This window comes from Accipiter gentilis, chromosome 23 (assembly GCF_929443795.1).
Source record: "Accipiter gentilis chromosome 23, bAccGen1.1, whole genome shotgun sequence".
NCBI lineage: Eukaryota > Metazoa > Chordata > Aves > Accipitriformes > Accipitridae > Astur > Astur gentilis.
This window is the reverse complement of record NC_064902.1, coordinates 12370334-12386162: the sequence shown is the minus strand read 5'-3', so window position 1 is coordinate 12386162 and position 15829 is coordinate 12370334. Positions and strand designations below refer to the sequence as shown.

Here is a 15829-nt window from a genome sequence, read left to right as displayed (position 1 = left end):
CTGACCCGAGGGATATTCCAGACCATATGATGTCATGCTCAGCGTATAAAACTGGGGGAAGAAGGAGGAAGGGGGGGACATTCGGAGTGATGGTGTTTGTCTTCCCAAGTAACTGTTAACGCCTGGTGGAGCCCTGCTGTCCTGGAGATGGCTGAACACCTGCCTGCCCGTGGGAAGTGCTGAATGGATTCCTTGTTTTGCTTTGCTTGCAAGTGCAGCTTTTGCTTTACCTATTAAACTGTCTTTATCTCAGCCCATGAGTTTTCTCACTTTTTCTCTTCTGATTCTCTCCCCCATCCCACTGGGGCGGGGGGGAGTGAGCAAGTGGATGCGTGGTGCTTAGTTGCCAGCTGGGGTTAAACCACAACAGAAAAAAAAAATCACATCAATCTTTGTTTTAATGACACTACAGCTAAAAGAGTGGATGTTTAATACTTGCTGCTGCTGTTCTTCTCACTGGAGAGTAGGAAAACTGCAGGAGAAAACAGAAAAGACATCCAGTTTATACATATACTAAATGCAGAGAAAAAATGCATTTAGGATCCACAGTACACAACCAGCCCTGCCAGCCTAAACCCTCAGGAGATTGGCCCCAGGAAGGGAAGACGCTAAGGAAAGAAGGGAAAAAAAAAAAAAAAAATCAGCTTAATTTGTGTGATTTTGGTCTGTGTGCGGGGCAGAGCCCCAGGCCCCACTCCACAGCCTGGGGATGCACCCCCCCAAAGTCACCTCCTTCTGCCTGGGAATGTCCCCCCACGCCTGCTGTGGCCACCCAGCATCGCTGGGGAAGGTCACCACCGTGAGGAGGGTGCCACGGTGGCTGCCTGCTGGCATGGCCTTCCTCTCCCAGTGCTTTGCTTTAGGATCCTGCACAGGTACCCAGAGTTATGGGGTGACACAGCGGCTTTGCAAAGCTTAAAGCCAAGTACCAGGAGCTAGAAAAGAGGATGACCTACAGCGTTGCAGCGCCTGCAGAGACACGGCTGCAGCGTTGCCCCACCACCGTGTACCTCTTCCCCCCTGTCCCCAAGCACTTGTGTTGTCACCCCATTACGTCCCCGTGAGAGGAAGGACCAGGCTGGCCGGGAGGCAGAAGTGAAGCTGTCCCAGCCTCCCTGAGCTCATTTTGACCCCAGCGAGTGGCAGTGCAGCCGAGCAGGTATTTACCTCTTCTTGCTTGCAGTGTAATGGATTCAGCTCCTCTGCATCTGATCAGCAGCTCTGAGTGCTTTGAAAGGCGACGAGTGAAATCGAACAGTTTAAAACAATTTAACGTAAGCCACCTGGGACGTGGCTGATGGAGAAGCCCCCTCCCACACCACATATATTGACTGCTCAAATCTCCCGGCGAGCGCCTGGAGCAGCCCCCAGGGCTCCTTTGGGGTTGTAAACAGCCACAGCTCGGCATCCCCATACACACACATGCACCCAGCAGCCCCGGTGAAACTGGCCCATCCCAATGCCATTTTGCATCGTGCCACCCCGGCACGGCCGCCAATTCGGCAGCTGCTCCTGGGAACAGCCCTTCCCCAAAACCACCCGTTCCTCCCGCCTGCATCACCCCCAAAAACACAGGTGAGACACCGGCTTTAGCAAAAATGTTTAATCTCTCCTTGATGCGTGTGTTTATTTACAAGTACTAAATCTGAAGAACATTAAAATAGGAAATAGCAGGATATTTACACGATCAAAGGGCGTTCGACCAGCCACGCTGGCCTGTTGCTTCAAGTCTGAAACAATCACAGAAAGGTAATCAGGACTCGGGATTATTATTTTTTTTCCCCATTTAATTTTTTAAAAGTATTAAAATTCTCTGCCTTTCGCCGGGTCCGCATTAGGTTCCCCACCCCCCGCCTTCTTAAAGGACAGCTCTTTGTGCGCTTTGGTGGGAGCGGGTGAGCCCGGGGTGGGTCCCGCCACCCGTCCCCCTGCTCCCTGTCCCCAGGCTGGGGCCAGCCCCCGGAGTGGCACAGGGGACACCAGGGCCAGGCACGGGGGATGCTTCCAGGCTGGACTGCGCTTTTTTTTTTTTAACCCCAAACTGAAGAGAAAAAGCAATGGGAGCAGAGTGGGACAGGGAGGGACCCGCTTGGTGCCGTGGTTGGGGATCAGCCCGCGGGGTCCAGCTGCCTCCGATGGCGGGGGGCAGAGCGGAAGGTCCCCAAAACACAGGCTCAGGGCAGAGGATGCTTCTCCGTCTCACCCTATTTTGGGGCACAGGCGATACCACCGGTAAGAGGAGTCCTGCGAATGCTTCCCAGCTTCTCCCCGCTTCTCCCCGTTCCTAGGCAGGGTTAGACGAGGACGGCCAGCCCAGCTCTGCCCCCCACCAGGCTGGGGCGAGGGAGGAAAGACGGGCTGCCTGGCACGATTAAGGACGCTGGGCATCGCATGAAAGGCAAAGGTAGCACCAAGAAGCACCGGAGGCTGCAGGCAGCGTTGCAATGCCCACCTCGCCGACCACCACCCTCCCTGTTAGAGGCAGCAAGGGGACCCTGGAGGGGTGGAGAGGCGCTGGGGGGAACCTTTGGTGGAGCAAACCGCAGACACCCCAAAGCTCCCCAGGAGGAAGCCAATGGGGACCTATCCCCAGGACCATGCTACGGGCTCTCAGCATCACCACGGGGCAGGAGGACCCAGGCCACAGCGCGAGGGGAGCCGGGAGCACAGCCACACCACGGCACTGCCAGCCTGCCCGGCAGGACCCCCTCGGGAACCTCTCTGCTGCCCAAATCCAACCCAGGCCCACCGCGGCCAAGAAACCCGCCTGTCCCTCCAGCTGGCTGAGGAAGCACCCACAGCATTGCTGCTGGGAAAGCAACAGGCTAATGAACCCTCTGCTCTTACCAGTGCTTCCAGCCCTCGTTCGTCAACAAGGAAATTTTCAGGGAGATGCTCCGAGAAACACACCTCCACCCCCACCAACCAGCAATGGCGAGGGTCCCACCGTCCCCTCTCAATCACCACAAAAACTACATGCTCGGCTCCCTCAACGGCAACCGAAGCTCCCCAAGATACTCTTACCACTGCAACAGGTAGGACCCACGCCACTTTCAGATAGAGACTTCAAAGCCACCGCTCCCCTTCCACCAGATCGCAATGACCACCAAGGCACGGCCACCATCCTCCGGGCGATTTCCAGGACCTCTGCCAACACCGGGCAGCGGCACGAGGAAGAAGCTTTGGGCCAACCTTGCACCAAAGGGAGCCGCAGGCACCTCTCCCGCAGAGGCAGCGAGTTCTGCAAAGGACCCCCCCGGGAGGATTTGGTCCCCCCCAGAGCCCAGGGAGATGCCGGCAGCGGCCCCAGCACGGGGCGGGTGGGCACACAGCTGTCCTTTAAGGCTCTCCGAGTACCACATTTGAGATGTGAACCTCTGAAGTCTTTCTTTTTGCTTTTTGTTGTTTGTTGTGTGGTTTTTTTTTTCCTTTTGGACAAGAAAGTGACAAATTAATTTCAAATAAAAAAAATAGATAACAGGTCTAAACAAACCTCTAATATTCAACACTTGCAGTTTTTTTGTTTTATGGTTTTTTTTTTCCTTCTGTTTCTTAAAAAGATCAACTCAGACTAAAATCTAGCACAGTCATGCAACAGCCCACAGCTCTCAGAAATCCAGCGACAGCTCGGGGTTCATAGGTTTGGGAAACAATTATTACTTCTTTTTCAAACATAGTTTTGCTGTTGTGGTTGGGTTTTTTGTTGGTTTTTTTTTTTAATCATCATCTTCTCCTTTCCCTCCTTATTAAAACAAAACAAAACCAAACAAAACTACAACATAATGAGAGATGTGCAGGCTTCAAACGATTGTTCTGCATGGTGAGAAAGGCTTGGAAATTTCTTCCAGACAATTTGGTATCCTTTTTTTTTTTTTTTTTTTGTATTGTTGTTTGTTTTGTTTTATCTGGCTGTGTAAATTAATTTCATATTTATATTGGTTCGATTCTCCTTCAGTTAACTATACAGCACCCCACTGGGGCACGAGAATTAGATTGTAACCACATATATATATATACACACTTTTATTATTTCTTTTTTTTTTTAATTAAAAACTTCATTATTTCTCCCTCTCCCCCCCTTAACTTGTGATTTAAGGGAACGGACAGAAATCAGCTGGGCTTCCTTCCACTTGGATTTCGACAGCCACCCGCTCCTGGCAGAGTTTGGCCCCATCTGCTGTGGCCTGGGCAGTGGCGAGAGCTCTCGGTACAGAAAAGGAAAGGGTTTTCCTCATTTTTTTGGAAGTTTTTGGTAACCTGCTGCCATTCAGAGCAGCATTCGGCACCTTTTCATCTCTGGAAAGCACAAACCCGCGAAGATCTGACGTTTCGAAGCGGGCAGCCAAGGGAGAGACCTCGGGTTTCCAGCGAACCCCCCGGCAGGGCGGAGGCGGCGGAGGCAAGACGGGGTGACAGCAAGGAGAGAAAGGGGGAGAAAGAAGCAAAAGACAGAGAAAGAAAGGTCAATCTGGGGCGGAAAGTCCTGCACACGTTTGGGCTTCCCGGGTGGAGGAGCGGGTGACAGCCCCGTGGCGGCCGAGCATGCCGGTCCCTCCGTGGGCCGGTCACCCAGCGGAGTTTTCCAGGGGCAATCCTGGTCAGGAGATGCGGAGGAGCTGCCTCCCCTTTCCCTGGGGATCTGGTCCCTTTCCCTGCATCAGCACAAAAGGATGATGGGGTCGTGGTAGGGAAAATAAAGAGGCTTCGTTAAGGCTGCTCCAGCACCAGGGGATCCACCAAAAAAACCCAGGCTGGCTCTCCACGAACCCTCCCAACAGCCCCCAAGCCGTCCTCCAACCCACATTGTCCCGGGACAGTGCTGCCCAGACCTCCCCGTGGCCACCCGACAGGGAAAACGAGGACAAGCTCAACATAACAGCGACCAGCCCTCAGTGATCCCCCAGGAAAAGAAAAACCAACCTTGGAATCTCCCTTCCTCTCTGATTGTGACCTCCAGAACCACTCCAGCAGCATTTAAATAAGAGCATCTATTCAGCTAACAAAACTCCCACCTTTTTTTTTGATTTTTTTTTTTTCCGCACTAAACAACATTCAAATAAAACATGGCACAGGACGTATTTTAGAAATATCAAAGCTCAGGGATTTCTCCCTTTCCTGCCCACCCCTACTGCCCCCACCCCCAAATCTCCCCAGCATCAGTCCTTTAGCTTATTTTTTAAAACCGTTTTTGTTAGTTTGTTGCAAAAATTTAGAATCTTTTTTTTTTCCCCTCCCGTTTTTTGTTATAATTTTTTTTCTTTAAATTAAAAATCTTGTTTGTCTCGTGTAAATTGTGCAAATATAGCAGTTAACACTAGTGGCAGAAGGCCAGACAGAGAGAGAAGGGGGAAGAGACAGAAAAAGAGAGAGGAGGAGGAGGAGAGGGAGCGGCCAGCTGGGGAGAAGGAGGGGAGAGCAAGTCAAGTACAGTAAAAATAGGAGCCCACCCACCCTCCCTCCACCAAAGTAACAACAACATCCAAACGCCGTCCTAGAAAGCCCCGCGGTCCCGACCCTCCTTCCTTGCGGGCTCAGGGGCTCTGCCCGGGCAAAGGATGCCCAGCGGGTCCGTGGGGCAGGCGACCCCCTTCTCCTCCGCCCGGCATCGCCTCTCTGCAAGGTCCCTGCTGTATCCCGGTGGGATTGGGGGGATTTTGCGTGTGTGTCAGGGGATTTTATCGATGTTGCTGCCGTCATCGGGATTTGTTTGTTGTGTGGTTTGTTTTTTTTTTTTTTTTCCGCTAAAGCGTGAGGTTTCCTTGTTCGTTCGTGGGAAGCGCGCGGAGGCGCAGCGGCTCCCGCGGGTCCGGCCGGCCCCAGCCCCAAAGTCTTCTTCTGCCCGCGGCTGCCGCTGGCTGGCCCTCCCTCCCGCCGCCTCCGCTGCCCGGGATGCTGGCACCGCGCCGCTGCCTTCTCAGCTGCTTAAGGCCATTGTGTCGATCGCCTGCTCCAGCTTACTCCTCAGCCGCTGCCTCCGGGCCTGCTCGTCCTTCTCCAACGCAGCTAAAATCTGGGGGAGAGAGGGGAGAAGAGAGGGTGAGGACGATGCCCTCCTACCCAAAGAGGCTCCTCCTTGCCCGTGGCCGCGCCGGCTCATCGACGGCATCGCGGCATGGGGATGCGGCCCCACGTTTGTTCCCGTCCCTAACGGGGCCAGGAAAGGGCCAAAGGAGGCGCGAGGTGGAGGACACCGCTCTGAGTGCTGCCAACCCTCAGACAGAGCCTCCGGGGACCCCCAAGGGGCTGCAGTAACACCAGGGACCTGCTTGATACTAACGAGAAGCCAACTTGCACGTGGGGAAATGAAGAAAACAAACACCCGTCATCAAACGGAGGGTGAACACCAAAACCAAGACAACGACACCTTCCCACCACGTCCATGACTTCCAGCAAATCTCTAACGTCCTGGGGAGGCAAGGGGCTGCATTTCAGAGACCACGACCAAGCCACAGACTGGTTCCACGAGCACAAAAAGACCAAATCCATGAGGCTTCAGCTGCCGCCAGTGGTAAAACCCTGCTCCTCTCTCCCCAGAGTGGACGACTGGGGAGCACTGAGGTGATGGAGGGGGACACCAGATGATACACCAGCAAAGCCTGCCTCACGGGGAGCCCTCAGTCCTGTGCAAGGGGTGCACCCACAGTCAGCCAAGAATGACTTTCCTCCTTTGAAATGCCCTTTCTCTAAACAAGCTCCTGGCCAGGGTGACAGATCACAGGGTGGAGGGACGGTCCCCTGCCCTGGGCTGGATGCGGCCATGCCTCCAGGGCCAGGGGAGGACTGGCGGCAGTGGGAGGGTGGGAGGACGAGGCTCAGAGTGGGGAGAAGGCAGTAACGAAGCATAAAACGAAGGGGCAGTTGCCCTCCCAGCAGCCAGGAGCCTCGTCTCACTAACATCATGCCAGCAGAGCAGAAAAGCTGATTTAAAAAAACAAACCTGACAGAAATCTCATCTCCTCGGGTGAGCTAGTTGAGAGAACAAATTTTTTGCAATTAAATATCAAGGCATCCGTCAAAGGGGACTTGATTAACCATTTCATTGGCCACATAATTGGAAACAAACTGTTGTATAATTAATAGACTTACTAGGAGGCAGGCAAAGTCCATCAGGAGCCCTACAGGTAACTTCTTAATGGGGAATCAGCTCCCTTTGATTAAGAGCTGCTGCAGCGCCGGCGGGTTGCGGAGCGGCGTGCAGGGCGTGCTGTGCAGCATCCACCGTGCTGCCATGCAGCAGCCTCCAGCCACCGACAGGCTCTGGCTCTCCACCAGGCTTTTTGGGACAGGACCAGGCTGCTCCCTGTCTGCCGGGCCAGTAAGAGATGCCCGATGGAGAATCTCTTCCCAAAGCGAAGGGGAAAGCTGCATCTCGACACCGGCGTCACCTCCCAAGGAGGGGACAATTCATCAGTGAGTCGGGCACATCTGATTTGCCTCCCCTGGCAGCTACGACCCTGGGCTGCAGCTGGACTCGCGAGAGCTCATAGATTCTGCCACAAACCTGCTGCCGGGGACACTCCCCCGCCATCCATCTCTGCAGCCGCTGTTGGCCGTCATGCTACACACAGAATAAAATAACTGTAATAACACTCATGCAGAAATCAAAACCCCACGTGCCTGAAAGGTGGCTGAGCTGGAACCAAATGAGATTGGTCTGAGAAGTAGAAAAGGAGTCTATTCCCCCCGCCTGCCTCTCACAGTAAGACAGCTGTGTATCCTGGGATACTGAGGTGTGGAAAGATTCACGACCTGCCCCTGCATTTATTTGCTCCTCTTTTATCTCAGCCTTACGGAAACAATGCAGTCAAAGGAAACCTGTGCTGAGCATAGAGAGAGACCCAGGTTTGTCACCTGCTGTAAGGAGCCAGGACCACTGATTACCAAGATGCAAGTACCCAAATGAAAATTAATTATGATTTTCATTCACAGCCAATGACAGCATATTATTGCACTGAACAACAGGAAAAATTATTCTCTCCCATTTTGCATCAAAGAGGGTGCAATCGGGCTGCATATAATTGTGCTTAATGAATGAAAACAAACAAAGGGAACAGCTGTGATTTATTAATCCCATTACAAATAATAAAAGAAGTTCCTGAGAGCTGTGAACACACTTGTGATGCTCAGAGAGCGAGCGACTGCAAGACACTCAACAGATGTCAGGCTGCCATTAGTGGGCAAGAAGAGGACCTGTGCCCCTAAAGAGCATTTCATTAACGCCACATGGTCCCCTCCCTGCTCTTACCCAGGGCTTGGAGAACTTATTTAAGGCTTGGGAGACTTTTAGCCTGGAGGAATTGACACTTGATGATGGCTGAGGGCTGATGGCTGCCCCACAGCCAATCTAGATCCTCCACACTGCTCCTCTTCCACACTTACGGTAGCCACAGAGCTGTTGTACAAACTGTAAAACCCCAAAAACCCTCCACAGCCAACTCATTGCATAGTGCTATAGCAGCCTACTTGATGTGCCATCCCAAGTTGTTTGGGGAGTGGCACAGAGGTTCCACTAGCATGGTGGTACATGGCCACCAGCTGCACAGTGACCACCACGTGCCACCTTCCCAAGCACCAGGGTCTCCTGCCATGTCTGAAGGCAAGCCAGGCCCTCTTCCTCCTCACTCCTGCAAAGTACCTAGCTCCACAAGGATTTTGGCCACCACGGTCCCAGCAGTGACCTTAGACACAGGGGCTGGGTCTGTTATGACCTTTCCGTGGACTCCCTAAATTCACACCTCAAAGAGGCGCTGGGAGATGCCTCTCAGGATTGCAGGGTACGACGGGGACCCCGTTTTCTCTTCCTGCAGGGCCAGACGCCGGCTTTCCCGTCTCTCTCCAAGCAAGGAGACGTTCTGGCACTCTGTCACCTAAATAAGCCACCATTCAAACACAGTCGTCAATCCCCTTTATTGGGACAATAAAACCTATACTATCATGTTATATGTATAGATCCATATTTTACTGTAGCTACATATTTTATTGCTTTAATAAAAAGATGCAGGGTGTGGATTTCAGTGGTGCTTTACAAAGTTAATTTGTATGAATTACAACAGAGGGGTTTTTAAACATTCTTACTGACGTTCACAAAGCAAGCACTGAAGAGGCCACCACATCCTCTAGCATCCCCAGGGAGCAGAGCCAGATGCCGCCTGTATAATCACACAATATTGGTACCACCGTGGCACCGGGTCAGTGGCAGTGGATAGAGGAGGCACACTGAGATAACGCCGCAAACTCTGCAGCCCCATGGGGCTCGTGCCAAATATGTAGAAAAATAGGTGTTCCCCACATTACTCCGTGCAGAAAATACGGGGAATGAAGCACTGCCTACACCAGCGCCTGGCTCCACGCCTCCCAGACCTTTACTTCCCCACCAGCCCAAGCACACATATGGACTACGTTGCTCTCTTGCATTTCATGGAGTGTTTTTCTGTAGGAAAAGCAGGGGACTGCAGAAACACGGGCAAAGGGACACAGCTCACTGCCCAGGCTTGAATCCCCATCACCACGTCTTACCTCGTCCTTGTACTTGGTGATGTAGGAGTAGATCTCATGCAGCGCACTCATACTGTTGAACTGGCTGAGGTGTAACCGCGACTGCTCTGCCAGGTATGCGCTCATGTCCTGGTCACTGATCGCTGGCATTTTAGCTATATCTGCATAATATCTGCAAGGGAGAAACAGAAGAGTGGGTCAGAAATAGGGACAGACAGAAGGGGATGGGTTGCCACCATGACGCTCACTGAGATCAGCCACTGGAAAGGCAAAGTGAAAACCATCTTGCCTATGAGCAGTGACATACCACTATCACCCATTATAACACTGCAGCTCATCAAGAACTCTCTGAGCACTCCCAAGAACTCTCTGAGCACTCCATGGAGCGCTCAGCATCATTAGGAACACACTCCAGATGGAGCAGTGCCAGGCCCAGCCCAGCCCAGCTCACCATGCTGGGAAGCCAGGAGCCACTGCTCTGAGGGATTTCCTACCCTCTCCTAAACCACACATTTTTCCTCCTTCCCAGCCCGTTGGCATGTTTTACCACCAAACTGCATCTACCAGAATCCTCCATGCTTGCAGCAACACATAAGGCTTTGCTACCACTCTAAGGTCGCCGTGTCACTGAAGCCAACAATGCCCCTCTGCATTCAATTAAATACTTGGTGCATGAACACAAGACAAGTTCACATCCAGCCCTCGCAGTGATACCTGTCCGCGTTGGTTATGTCTTCCTCAGCAACAGGCATTCAACACAGCCTACAGCTGCTACTGGTCATGCTCAGAAGTTACCAAGCACCTAAAAGCTACAAAGAGCTTTCATTTTCACTGAAAACTAAGGTTCTGCAGACACGTCTGTGAACTCAGAGGATCCTGGGCAGTAGAGGAGGTAACTGATGTCTTAGGGCATGCCTGGGTCAAATGACTTGGTGCTTTCCTGCCTTCCTTGTGCTTCTCTGATGGTTGCTACCAACAGCATGCTACCTCACATTTCCTAGGACACCTTAAGATTTGCAGACCTATTCCACAGCTGCCTCACTGATAAGCTCAGCAAATACAGGGAAACCCAGACACAGCTTGTATGGTCCAGAATTGTAGTGGAAACGCAGAATATCCAAGAGGATATTCATCAAAACCCAGGGAGATCAAAGCCGCAGCATCCCATTGCAGCAGGAGGGTTACACTAAGCAGACACACCAGTGGACCAGCCGCTGAGGTCCTTCTGGAAACCAGGGTTGTGTCCACAGGCCTCTATTAAAAAAAGAAACCCTACCCACAGCAAATGAGCCCTGGCCACCCCCACCACCTGGAAATAGGGAGTGCCAGTCTCTCCCAGGTTTGCTTTACTTCTCATGACTCCTCACTCAGTGAAGTTTCTGGTACAGTGATTAGCATCATTAGCATCATCAGCCAAACGCTGAGATGGAACGTGGCTGAAGCACTTGGATAGGAGCAGATGGCAGCCAGACCACTTGAGGAGATGAATACAAGGATCTACTCCATCCCACAGCGCTGAACTCAGCTAGTGATAAAATACTTGGGCACTTTTTACAAGGAGGCTCATTCACACTCAGAAAGTGATGCGAGAGATTTCCTGGATGCTGCCAAGAGAGCAGTGGTCTGGGGTGAGGACCTCTGACTAAACCAGGCATCAAGAGATCTGCTATGCTGCTAGAGAGATCACCCCCCGAGTGACATCTCCTAAAGCTGACATTAATTCTACCTGTGCTGAGGAATATTAGGGACAATATGCACAACCTTCTCAGGTCCAGCCAGCTTTGATTAGCAAAGAAAACCCACAGAGATCCTCCTGGCCACCCTTTAACCCAGGTGAAGGCCTTTGTGGGGAGGGACTCATGGGAGATGGACATACAAGGGAAACCTACTGAAGAAGAAAGCTTTTGTGGCTGCCACAAGTCATTCAGGTAACAAGCAGCAGTTTTACATTCCAGGTTTTATCATGACACAAAGGATGGCAGGAGACCATCATGTTTCAATGCAAGTGTGCATGGTTCATGTGGACCGAGATCCCGGTCACACCTCCCATTTCCAGAGGACAGCTACCACAGCCATGACCCCGGCAACACTCCCCTTGGGTTTCCCCAGGCTTTCCACCTCCGGAGCCATTTACTTTGCTATTCCTGCCTCAGACTGGCAGGATGCCCTTTTTTCAGCTGGTGCCTGAACCACGGTGGCAGACAGACCTGCTGTTGGGACTAGAGTCCCACTCAGCCGCCCTCGCATCGCTCCCATCCTGCCTCTGCAAAGCTTTGCGACGATAACTGTGCCAAAAGCCAGAAATGCTGATTACGCCATAAATCCCCGCAGCAGAGGAGCAGTAGGAGACCCAGCCATACCCTGCCCCCTGCTCGGCTGCCTCTGGGACCGTACTGGTGGTAAGCGATGGCAGGAACAGCTGTCACCAGTGAGATCTCCCACCTCTTCCCCAGGGACACAGCATGTCTAGACCAATGCTTAACTCTGTAACGGTTTTATACCTTTTTTTCTCTGGGCACACGCAGAGCTGAATATTTTTGTCATAGAGATGGCAAGGTCAAAGAAATTCACCTTATGAAGTTTGTAATGTTCCTATGGGACCCCACTCCAAAGCCCACTCCAGCCCCCCTGCAAAGAACTTTCTCCTATTACAATGCAGCTCATCTCTCATCTCAGCCATCATATTTCAGGGGCACCTTTTCTTCTGATCCAAGTCCTATCTTCCTCGAGGGAAGAAGCTTGCCTTTGTACCTGCCTGCAAAGCACCAGGCATGCCAATGGTGCTGCAAAAATAACAGTGTACAAGCAAGTATCCAAAGGATGATTCAGGCTACAAAGTCTCATGCTTGCAAACTAGAGAATATGATGCTTATTGTTGCTTGGACATCTTTCATTTGGTTCATTCTGTATCCAGTCTAGATGCTTCCAGAAAAGGGGAAGGGTCCTCAGTTTAAAAAAAAAAAAAACAACAAAAAAAAAACGAAAAAAAAAGCGCATCATCTATAGCACAGCGTATCAGTACAAGAGGAAAGTTGCATCAGCAACCTGAAATCTGCCATTTTTTAAGCTTGATGAAGTCCCACTTCACAAGACAGCAACATTTTAACAGTAGCTCTACTTGGAGGGCTTTGCAGAACATCTCCTAGTTTTGTCTCCCAAAAGGATAAAGCTAAACACAGCATTATGCCTGAGTGCATCAATTTTCAATCAGTAGCATTCAAACCCTGAACTTTTAACACTGCATTAATGCAGCGGGACAGAAGGGTGTCTCTCATCAGCTAACAGCGCAGGTGGAGGGTATCGGAAGGAGTCAGGGGACCTGCTCCTCTCCCTGCTCCTTGGCACAGCGACAGCAGGCCGAGTGTTGCCTCAGAGCATGTGCTCTCATTGGGATCCCAGGTGAGATGTACTGATGGATGAGAGATGGGAAATGGTAATTTTCAACCATTTCAGCAAAACCTGCGTGTATTGTCGTGGTACAAAAAAGGCACCTCTCTAGTCCAAGGCTGACTTCTCACTGCTCTTCGAAAGCAATCAAGGAAGGCGTTAGCAATTCCCTAGCACAGACCAAGTTTTTACAACAGAAAACATCAGGCAACCTAAAAGTGGAGGTTGCTTTTAGCATCCCCTAAGCAAGTCATAAACGGCTCTGTCAAACAGTCATTGCAAACTCATTCCAGGAGACAATCATGAGAAAGCATCATCTCTCAAATGAGAGGATCACCTTCCACAAGCGTTAATACGCTCTTCAGACAGCTGCCAAGAGGAGTCCTCCCAATGACCCAAGTCCCCACACCCACATACATCCACCGTAAGTCCTCCAGGTGAAGCAAGGAGCTATTACCAAGTCTACTCACCTTTCTACCCAGCTCTTGTAGTTGGGGATGTCCTTGGCATACAGTAGTTTGTTGGAGGGAGAGTCTTTTCCTAGCTTGTGCTCAGAAGTTGAGCAGGAGTCCATGAATGTCTGAGCCACCACGGATAGGCAGGCATCAGTAATACTGTTCTTGTGAATGTCGAACACAAACTGGGGGTTCTTAATCACATTCACCCAAAAACGTAGAGGTAGACTGAGGGACGAAGGAAACAGGAGTCAGCACCTGAACCAAGCCCTAGAGGGCAGCTGGCACACACATGCACCTCCAGTTGTGGAGAAGGAGCTCCCCATGACCCAGAACTGGGCAGGCTGCTTTTCCCAGCACCCCAGGGATGCAAACATCCTGGGGTAAATGGCCGCTCCCCCCTGCCCACCCCCACATGGCCACAGCTCTCCGCGGAGAAATTCCTCAGCACCACCAATATTTCCAAAGGCAAACCGAGGCAGCGCAGATCCACACTTTCTCCAAGGATCCACTCATACTGAAGAGCCCTTGCTGAGCGCATGGGTCAAACCAGGCATGGTCCCCTTCTCTCGCATCAGTAATCCCTTCGAAGGTGCCGTGTGGCATTTCACACATCTCCCGCGTTGGAGAAGGGAGTTAACTGGACTCCTCAAGGGACCCATTAGCACATTTAACACCAGAGGAGAATTTAGGCAGCCTTGGATGCTGGAAATAAAGCTCTCGGCTGTAGAGCCAGCAGGTCTCCTGGCCAGGCACCGACTGGATGTTTGCTGCATACTGACACACGTGCCACCCTCCACGGCTCCATTTCCCAATCCTGCTGCCCCTCTCCTCTCCCAGGAGCATCTCAGGGCCTCCCCCCTTCAGAAACCCTCTCCACTCTGTCATCCCTCAGCACCAACACCCAGCGAATGCTTTTATCTTAGACAAAACACACTTCGTTCCCCAGGACTTTCCTAATGAGGGTACCGGGTGCATGTACATATTTCATTTGTGAAGGGAATGGCCTCTAGAAATTAGCTCCACACATCGAATTAGCGCCCAGAGATAAGCACAGGCATTAGTATGCAGGAGCCTGCATGCCCAGCCCCTGCGGAGCAGGCTTTTTTTTCCCTCCCTTGCCTTTCGCTCCTTCTTTTAATATAGAAAACCGAGTTATAAATCAGTTCCAAGCGCTTCCGCGCTCTCACATCTCCATTTAAAAATGTTTCTTTTCCTGCCCTGCTAATTGCCAACAGTTACTGAACTACACAAAAGCAATTTGGCTGCCATTTAACAAATGCCAGACACGGGAATGTACGTACCCGTCTCCAGTAACGGCAAGATCAGAGAGATGAAATCAGTGAGGCAGCAGAAAAGAAAAATGCCAAGGGGGGGCTGCAGAGCAGGAGCCAACGTCTGCTTGAGCCCTGGCCCCAGCACAGCACTTACGGAGGTCTCATCAGCCACTCCGCCCCGCTTTTCAGAGAGCAATTAGCAGAGCCGATGGGCTGGCTCTGCGGGCCAGGTTAGGGAGGATGCATACATGGCTTTATGCTGATTTTGTTAGGGCACGTTGGGCTGAGGGACAGGAGGGAGCGTGGAAACACCTTTAGGACAGTCGAGATGAGAATTGGGGCTGGCACCTCTGGAGGAGCCCTGAGGATGGAGAAGACCGAGCGGCGTTTGCCCAAGGTGAGATGGGAACAGAGCCGCTGTGGTCCTCGGTCAACTCCAGCCGTCAGGGGGAGCGTGGTGCCTGGGATTTGGGGATGGACGGACAGGCTGAGGGAGCATTGCATTCCTGGGATTTTTTCTGCTTCGGGAAGGCATGCAAGGGATTTACCCACACCCGAAATACAGAGATATGGGCCTCTCTTGTCCTGGATCATTTCCAGGGACATATTTCTGCTCCCTGGGGGAGGGGTTGGAAATATCGTTAGCTGTGATATCCTTAGCCCCCCAGCCCACCACCCCTCTCCATTACCAGTTACTCTTCCAGGTGTGCCTGACATCATAGTCATTGATCTGATGCTTATCGGCTTGTTCGTCCAGGAAATCAAACATGTATTTGATGGCGAGGGGCAGCGCACTCCCACGATGTGCTGTACTGAAGATGGTCTCAAACAGGTCATCCACGAATTTCTGCAGGGTGCCCTGAAGAGGAGAAAGAGAGAACGGTGGCTCAGCAACGTCCAGTGCCAGCAGAAAGATGAGCCTTTAACTAAAGGTCAGCCTTTAAACCAATTCCACTTCTATTCCTACCACCTGGAAGAGAAGCACAGTACAGCCTGTGTAACTCAACTGGTTCTCAGTGGTTTATACCGGGAAACAGACACTGTAGTGATATCTCCTTCACTGTGACCTAGCACACTAAATGCCTACAAACAAAAACACCATACAGAGCAAAACCCAAATGAATGTATGTCATATCATGGTCTTTTTAGGGTCCCATTAAGGTGCCCAAGACCGGATGACAGACATTGACGAACAAGCCCTCATCCCACGAGACA

The 15829-nt window shown here is 51.7% G+C and overlaps 1 protein-coding gene across 3 annotated transcripts in view; it reads right to left on the bottom strand.

Moving 5' to 3' along the window:
* Positions 1–5463: 5463 nt before the first annotated feature.
* PLXNA1 (plexin A1) overlaps positions 5464–15829 on the bottom strand; it is a 122379-nt gene continuing 112013 nt past the window's right edge. For all 3 annotated transcript variants that reach the window (XM_049826526.1, XM_049826524.1, XM_049826525.1), the window contains exons 29-32: positions 15304–15473; positions 13353–13565; positions 9517–9667; positions 5464–6010 (exon numbers count right to left, since the gene is read on the bottom strand). In XM_049826526.1, coding sequence (XP_049682483.1) covers positions 5915–6010; positions 9517–9667; positions 13353–13565; positions 15304–15473 — 630 coding nt within the window. In that variant the 3' untranslated portion in view covers positions 5464–5914. The remainder of the gene's footprint in view (positions 6011–9516; positions 9668–13352; positions 13566–15303; positions 15474–15829) is intronic.